Source organism: Erigeron canadensis, chromosome 9 (genome assembly GCF_010389155.1).
Source record: "Erigeron canadensis isolate Cc75 chromosome 9, C_canadensis_v1, whole genome shotgun sequence".
Classification (NCBI taxonomy): Eukaryota; Viridiplantae; Streptophyta; class Magnoliopsida; order Asterales; family Asteraceae; genus Erigeron; species Erigeron canadensis.
In genome coordinates this window covers 12,555,493-12,564,276 of record NC_057769.1, presented here as the reverse complement: position 1 = coordinate 12,564,276, position 8,784 = coordinate 12,555,493, and the positions used below count along the sequence as shown (strand labels likewise).

At 35.1% G+C, this 8,784-nt stretch overlaps 1 protein-coding gene across 2 annotated transcripts; it reads left to right on the top strand.

Annotated features, from left to right (window-relative positions):
• The first annotated feature begins 1,279 nt into the window (after positions 1-1,279).
• LOC122582369 (heterogeneous nuclear ribonucleoprotein U-like protein 1) lies at positions 1,280-7,694 on the top strand. 2 transcript variants are annotated; one of them, XM_043754753.1, is made up of 8 exons: positions 1,280-1,458; positions 2,190-2,812; positions 3,257-3,445; positions 3,544-3,652; positions 4,198-4,256; positions 4,647-4,944; positions 5,436-5,834; positions 7,296-7,694. In XM_043754753.1, exons 1-8 carry the CDS (start codon positions 1,332-1,334, stop codon positions 7,394-7,396), a joined length of 1,905 nt encoding a protein of 634 aa, XP_043610688.1. In that variant the 5' UTR covers positions 1,280-1,331; the 3' UTR covers positions 7,397-7,694. The 2 variants fall into 2 exon arrangements, with proteins under 2 accessions (XP_043610688.1, XP_043610687.1); XM_043754752.1 differs by having other exon boundaries at positions 2,100-2,812.
• Positions 7,695-8,784: the final 1,090 nt, after the last annotated feature.

The following is an 8,784-nucleotide window of genomic DNA, read 5'->3' as shown; positions in this document are numbered from 1 at the left end:
CCGAATCGATCAAAACACACGTTTATGACTCCAATCAACCCTCTAAAGACCTAGATCAGTTATGGAACGAATCAAGGGATTGAAAGGACATGAAATCAATGTAATAATACCTCACATACCTGTAGATTACAAGAAGGATGCAAACTATGGATCAAAACCTCTTCAAATCATCAAGAAACGAGCAAAACGCGTGAGGATTGATCAAGGAATTGGAGGGGCGGCTAGGGCTTGCAAAAGAGAGGCTAGGAACTGAGATGAGAATGCGATTAGGGCTTAATGAACCCTTAATTAGCTGGAGCATCTTTCCTAATCTCACACTTAGGTCCCTCCACTATTAAGCATCACATTTAAGGCTTAAACGACTTAGCGGGAATACTTACCGACACCTTTAACACATCTTAATCATCTTTGACATCTTAAACACATTAACATATACGTCATTAAGGCATTGAAGCCTTCTATATATGGCACATTAATTACATATTAGCATTAAATCTCCTAGAGACTTAACGGACACGTTGTGTTGACTTAACGACTCAAGTCAACCGTTGATTAAAAAGTTCGGGATATTACATTTACTCCCTAAATTTTCCCCTTTTTTATTTTCGCTTTAAACTCCCAGGTTTCTTTGCACCTTATAATTGCACCACAACTATTTGAATACATTTTATTAAACTTATTTACGCTTATCCTTGAGTAAACTTTTAGATCTAACTTTTATCATGAAGCTATTGGGTTTTCCAACCTTGGTTAACCATTTTTATTTTTAATTTTTTTTTTATATATTTTACCCTTATAGTAAATTTTAGGTGTTTTTAATTTTACTACCAAACTTTTGGGTAATGTTAGATAAATGTTTGCATGATGCAGCGATGAAGCAGGGGTGGTGTGGTGATGGCAACAACGAGTGGTGTTGGTTATTAATGTAAAGTTAATTGATATACAAGATCATAGTGTAATTATTTTAAAAGTTTATTTATACTTTTTTAATATACGTTTATTATTTATATGTATCAACCACTTAATACACGTTTTAAATTTGATGCTTCGTTAAGTTTTTCGGGCTATGCCCGGATAAAAAACTAGATATAAGATAAGATAAATTGATAATATAATAATTGCATTCCGTATTTCCGTATAAAAGTTTTAAAATTCAAAATTTAAGTATGAGTATTAAAAAATTCTATATCTTATTATACCGTTGAGGCGTTGACAACATAACCAATGTCAAATAAAATAGATATAAACATTAGAGTACTGTATATCGGAGTATATTTTATGCTGGAAAAACAGTGTGGGTTCCATTTGAATTGAAAGAGCAAGAAGAAAAAATGTCATGGTCGTCGTCGGTGGGGAAGCGGGAACGCAATGAAAACCAGCAACCATGGTCACTTGGGAAGAAACCTCGACTTCACCATTCTCTTCGCGTCGTTCTTAATCCTGCTGATTCTGATCTAGGTATTTACTTACTTACATTTTTTATATCTATAATTATTTGTACACTTTTAAGTTCATATTAGGTTTTAATATGTTGAAACATACAACAACAATAATACCCAATCCGGTCGGTCGAGGGGACTTGAGATGTAGACCGTCATAGACTCTTTCACTAAAGACTTTGTACCAAGAAAAAGTTTATTGTTCATTGGCATTGGTCTTTGATATTCTTGTACTTTGTTTGGATAACATTTTTAGTCTTGTTTTGTATTATCTGTATATGCATATTATAGTATTGATAATTTATGTTGTGAAAACTAACCCCAAAGCCGCCTGCTCTAAGTGTTGAAAGCGAGTTCTTTGACCGAGGCCTTAAAACTTACTATGACACTCAGACACTGTCAATATTACATCCGAATTTAGTCGGTCTTTTGGGTTTCCCTGTTAGTATTGATATCGTGGAAAGATTTTTCATTCTAGATATTATGCTATGGAATAGCAACTGTAAGTAAACTTGTTTGTTATATTTCTGATGTTTTGAATAATGCACACACTTATGCACAATTTTTTGGGGAATTATATAGCACTTGTTGTACTGGCCTTAGTGTAATACGACGTCCATTGTATGATCTTTGCTGATATGGGTGTTGTCTTTCTACTAGATTTCAATATCGAAGGAAATGGTCTAAAAGGTTCTGCACTTTATGAGCATGGATTTGCTTATTGCTGGTCTGGTGCTCGTGCCAATGTAGGTATAACCAGAGGCAAGTATTGCTTTAGCTGCAGAATAGTATCCGGACAGCCTGTGGATATGGATGACACTCCTCTTGACCAAAGGCACCTCTGTCAGGTTGGCATTTCGAGGGGAGATGACAAGGTCGGAAACCTTGGGGAAACTCAGCACAGCTTTGGTTTCGGAGGAGACGGAAAGTTATCTAATTCTGGAAGGCTCTCCACTTATGGAGAAAGCTTCGGCATTGGTGACACGATTCTTTGTGCAGTTGATCTGGAAACTAAGCCTGCGGCTTCAATTGGTTTTGCCAAGAATGGGAAATGGTTGGGCTCAGTGAGCTATATAGATGCTGGCTCAATTTTTTTCCCACATGTTTTATTGAAAAACGTTGTTGTTCAGTTGCAATTCAGCTGTGAGGATGGCTTGGTTCCACAAGATGGGTACAGACCATGGGGATCTGCTTTGGCAGATGGAAACGGTTTGATGGGACCTTCATTTACGGATGTATGTAACTGTGAATTGATCATGATGGTTGGGTTACCTGCTTCTGGGAAGACAACCTGGGCTGAAAGATGGGTTAGTGACCACCCTGAAAAGCGATATATTTTGCTTGGAACAGATTTGGCCCTGGATCAAATGAAGGTGCTTACTATTTGTAACCCCTCTCCCTATTTGTTAACTTTTTGTCATGTGCAAATACCAAAGAATTGTTTTATTGTCTTTAGGTGGGAAAGGGCCTTTTTGTTAACAGGCCGGTTTGGGTCGACCCAAAATCATTTTTGTTAAAATTTCAGATCTTTTATAAATTAATAGCGAATCAAATATAACTACGAAAATATTGATCGGGTGATACTAAATCGTATCGGTATAAAAAGATCTAGAAGATATTATCTTCCATGGAAAAAGTGGTTCAGAAGGTTACATGCAGTGAAAAATACAAGTCAAGCAACTTTCAACCCATTCCTTGCGAAAATATTATATGACTCGCTAGAGATTCAGCATAACTCAAGTTGATCCATTCATAAGTGCATGGTTGAAAATGGCATGGATAATTCTGTCTGACATTTGGCTCTTTGTCAACTTTAGGTTCCTGGTCTGATTCGTAAGCAGAACTATGGTGAGCGGTTTGACCACTTAATGAAGCGTGCTACTTCAATATTTAATACCCTATTAACCAGGGCTTCCAAAACACCACGTAATTTCATTATAGACCAAACAAATGTCTACAAGAGTGCCCGTAAGCGCAAGTTAAAGCCTTTTGCTAATTATCAGAAGGTACACACCTTTATTTTGTTATCTATATACCTCGTAAATCATTGCTGAAACCTTTTTCTCCATAACCTGACTGTACCTAAAAAGCTTAAGAATATCAGATTGCAGTTGTGGCTTTTCCAAAGCCAGAGGACCTCAAAGCTCGCAGTGAGAAAAGATTTAGAGAAATGCGAAAGGAGGTTCCTGCTGAAGCTGTCAATGAAATGCTAGGTACCTGATTAGGGAGTGTTTGGATATGTGTTTTGAACAGATGGCCGTTTAAATAAGGGGTGTTTGGGTTTAGGTTAAATATTGATTATCTGGTAATCGCAACTTTATATCATGATAATATAGTGTTTAGCCAAAGTGATTCTGAGTTTCTGGTGATCTTACTTTGTGGGGAATTCTCACGTCTCCCCTTCCTAAACCCATTAATTATCATTCAGGGATTGTTAAGATTACTTATATGCCAGACACTTAAGAATTAAATATAACGTTATTATATCTTGCTTATTCAATGTCACAAATTGAGGTTCAGAGTGCACATTCAAACACCCTAAATTTTGAGATTTACAACTTCTGTCCTGCTAACAGAATGCTGGTTTTTGGACCCTATATATTTAGAACTTACATTTATAATCAGTTTTACCCAGACACTTAACTTGTGTCTTGATATACCCCCTTTAGTTAAAAGGTTTTGTCATAATTTTTCCACATTTAAATGTGAAGATTTGTCTGGTGGGTTTATATTGGATCCTGTTATTTGCTACTTGCAGCCAATTTTGTGTTGCCAAAGAGCAAGGATATGCCTAGGACTGATGAATATTTTGATCAGGTACTGTGCTTTTCGTCTGAGTGAATTTGGCTGTTATAATCTATATACTTGTAAATGAATTAATTTGGATTATGTTATATCTCTAATGGGTTAAAAAAGGTACATATGAAAAAGGTATCAATAAAAGCAACAAATCTAATGAGAAGTGTTTGTAAATGCATAAATCCTCGCCTCTTAAAATCATATCTGATTTTTGTAATTATATTTGACATGGATTACTACCAAAAAGATTTTACAGAATGAACAGGAAGTGTTTTGGGTCTATCGAGCTCGTACAAATAGTTAATTGTATTGACCTGTTACCCAATTTGTCCAACATCCACCTTGTCTGTTACCCTGATAGACATCCTATATTGTCTTATGTTTAGATCATACCCTTTAATATCGTAGGTTGTATACCTTGAACTCAATGAGACAGAATCAAAGAGATGTTTGGAGGAAATGAAAGGAAAACTGCAACCAGAAATTAGTCTCTCCACTTATTCCCGTGAAAATTCACTACTTTCCTATAGTAGCAATCCTGTGAGATATTCTCAAGAGAATTTGTTGCAGTCTCACCAGAGCTCGGCACATCAAATTTTTTGTGAAAGTTCTACCGGTATCAGTCACACAACATCTAGGCATAACGCTCAACGAAATTCTTCGACAACTTATGACACCTCTCCATTAAAATGTCAAACTCCATCAGGTATCGTCCTTTCATAAAGCATACCATCCTAAATCACTTTATTTTAAAAAATGATATATGGTTTTTACACACTAATCGTTTATAACAAGAATTGAATTATTCTGGGCAAAAACTGGGTAGGTCAACGTGACCAGTTCTAAAACTTAGCTATTTTGATGTATTAGCTTACCATCAGTACTGCAAAAGGGCAAACCACTTCCTTTAGTGGTATTTATCGGAACTGCCTTGTACAAGTTATAATAAGGCAACACTCCTTTCCAAATGAATGCTTTCTATTTTTAAGCCCCTTGATCGGGGGCAAACCTAATCTGCTGCGTATGCATGTGCTGACATGGAATGCATTGCAAAAAGTAAAAAGTTGTAATGGTAGCGTATTATGCGAACATATTTTTACCACATATTGCATACCCTGATTAGAAATTCTAAATCTGCCACTACTCTGTTTATATTAAATTTCTAGCCTGATCCATTTTCATGCGACCATATGCAAGGTTCTTATCTATCTCAGCCTATATTGCCCCATACGTGTCAAAACAATCCAACCAGTGGAAAATTTCTTCCCCGAGATGATTTTAATCACCGTCGCAGTTATAGTGGATATGAACATAGAGCAACTGCACCCATGGGTATTTTTGGCTCCCATCAAAGAAATAATTTATCCAATGGTTCTGGTGTTGACTACCATACATCTACGTCTAATGGATCTCGTCTTGACTACCATACTTCCAGTAATGAAACCATGGATTTATCTCCACGGTACACAGCAAACCTAAATTCCCATAGCACCCTTATAGAACGGTATCCAACAAGTTCTGCCCCTGGAGCCACCCAGGTTGATATGCACCCTCCAACTCAATCCAGATATCTGCCTCCTACATCATTTGCACAAGGTAAGTGAATCTAATCAAGTTATTATTTGTATGCATGGTTTCATCAGAGTAGCAGCTATTCCATGCATAAGTAAACTTTACTTATTTTTTAGCTGAACTAGAACCATTAGGATCCTTTTCAAAATTTTCATCGCAGAATAGGCAGAGGTGGCATTTTTAACTGTTACTCATGAACAGGTCGATGGGGTTATGGTCTATGTTTAATGCCTCCGACAAGTAATACTAAATAAATAGCCTAATAGGAAACATGTCAAAAGGGCCGAAAGTTATTTATAGTTTGTTTTCGATGCCTAAAAGCTTTTTAAGTCATTTTATTATGCTATATATCTAACAGGTAGAACGTGGTTATTAAATAATTTGCTTAGTAGAAATAGATACCTGTGTGTATATATATTGTGTACTACATTGTAGCATTTGAATAATCATTACATCAGTTTTCATCTTCTTTGCCTTGATGTTTTTAAAACGCATCAGTTTAGATTGCATAAAACCTTCTCAGTTTTTTAATCTAAACACTTACATTATTATTGAAACAATATAATTTTAGTGTCACACGTGGCATCATGAATGTGTTGAATAAAAGTAGTTTCAGGTCAAACCAAGCTTACCCAACCATTTCGTCCAATACTAGAAAACAATTTTTGGAGCCGTACCAGTTTTACTTGTTACTCAACCTGCCTATTTGGCCACTTCAAATAATACTCACTTGCTAAAGTTGGAACGTAATATAAAGAGCTACATCATTAATAGAACATTAAACTCGTTCTTTAAGATAGCTATAATTACCTGAATTTGTAAGATTATTTCTTTGGGATCGTCTCTAGCTTATTTATACCCTATGTTTTTTAAGTCATCAATCCAAAAGCTATGTGATTATGAAATTTAACCACAAGATTTACCTTCATGTAAGAAGTTTTAAATCCAAATAGGTCATCCATATATATATATATATATATATGGGAAAAGGGAATATAAGGCTGTCCGACACCTAAGCTTAGGTGTGGAACCCCTCACATACTAATATTTTATTATTTATTGTTTAATGAATAAATGTCCGGGCCCCCATGATTTTTATGGTTTAAAAAAATAATATGTGAGTGTCCGACATCTAAGCTTAGGTACCTAACAGCCTATATTCCCATCCCCCTATATATATTTGTCATTTGACCAACATATTAAACATGTGTATAACACGCATGTAGATTCAATTGTTGCAATTATTGTCAAAAGTGTAAGTGGGTGGGAACACCTTAATCCCATGTACTGCATTGGTACCCAAAATGCACAGCACATAGCTCTCTGCCCGGTGAATCACCATCCTCACACATGGATCACAAATATAGTTCTCCACTTGCCTTTGGCAAGTTTCGAACCCGGGTATACAATTGTTGCTATTTAAAAGGCCATTGAAGAGTAGTTTGTTTTCTGTGTGTTAACATCACTTCTTTCTGCAATTTGAAGGTTCAACTTATGGAACTCCATGTCCAATGAATGTGTGTGTAAACCACAACATGCATACACCAAATCTTGACGGATATCATTCTACTTCGAGGTACTACTGAGGAATTTTCTTCAACATCGGCTAATATGATACTAAACTAGATGTAGCTATTTTGTTACTGATGATATTTCTGTATGAAAGAGAGGTGGAGATTATATATCTCTCTGATTTCAATGAAACGGAAACAGAATAGTTTAATCTCGAATGCTAGTAGGATAAGTTACACTGTAGACTTGGGAACAGGCCATTTTAAATGTGCAAGAAAGTTAAGGTCTGTATGAACACAACCTTTACCCAATGCCATATCAAGGATGTTGTAATATGAAACAATTTAAAGGATCAACATGATTAATTGATTATGATGATATATTTTACAGATGTTTGGGTTATTTCATGTCATCATTTAATCTATCTTCTTTTGTTTCACCTATTTTGCTTCTTTTGTTAAAGCAATATGCTTGGAGGATTAGACAACACTGTATTTCACAAACATCAGGATAGTATCATATTCATAGTTTCAGTTAATCAGTTACCTTTTATTTTTTTCTGCCATGTAGAAATTTCTCATGACTACTTAAGGATTAATATTACAGTGTAATACATAAGGGAATCGACATATTTGAATATTGAAAGTCCAGTTTTCTTGAATCAATTTAGTATGACTAAACAAGTTTTACTTGATTGTTTAACATACATATTACCAAAACTAAAATGAAGTAAAGAACACATATACTTTAGATTAATTTGGAGGGTTGATATAGACAAATTAAGAACGAAAGTAAGAGAAGTTAAATGTAACATCATATGGATTGAAATGTACGAAAATCAAGCTCTTAAAATATCCATACATTGTAAGCTGATATGCTTAGAGGCAAATTAGGCTGCGGCAAAAAAGAATTGCATGACCAAGGTTCAAGTTTTTGTAAAATTCGGCTTTGAGTTTCAATTCGTTTTAGGTAAATCTTTGTTCTTTAGTTCCGAATTAGTATTAGTCTATTAGAAGTTTAGAACCCCGTTTTAGAGTGTTCAAATTTGTAATCCGGTTATCGTTTGTCCAAACCGAGTAGTTCAATAGAATCCAACAGTGGATAAGCTTTCTTCAACAGTTTTGGCATTGAAGAGATTTTTTAAAATTAACTAGTTAGAGGAGTCCACAGAATTACTGGTGAAAAGATGACCAGCCTTAATTAGATTTATATATTGCTTCTGTAATGCGCAATTCAGCCAAGATTTACAATTTATGTAAGAGTAGCTTTTTTATTAAGATTTTAAGAAATACATTAGAGATAGCTTAACGGCTTAACTGAACTTCAATATAACCGAAAATATAAAAATGACAGTTAAAATTTTAAAATCATATCTAAGATGAAATATTGAAATATTTGGTGGTTTCAACTTAAATATATCCGTCTACCTGCGGGTCAAAGGGAAAAAAAAAGTCTTTCTACC

What these genes read in the sequence shown, in the direction of transcription:
- LOC122582369 (XM_043754752.1), top strand. Translation starts at nt 1,332, where the DNA reads ATGTCATGGTCGTCGTCGGTGGGGAAGCGGGAACGCAATGAAAACCAG. An exon ending in AGCTGTCAATGAAATGCTAG is followed by an intron (nt 3,653 to 4,197) that starts GTACCTGATTAG and finishes TGCTACTTGCAG; the next exon opens with CCAATTTTGTGTTGCCAAAG. An exon ending in TCCTACATCATTTGCACAAG is followed by an intron (nt 5,835 to 7,295) that starts GTAAGTGAATCT and finishes TGCAATTTGAAG; the next exon opens with GTTCAACTTATGGAACTCCA.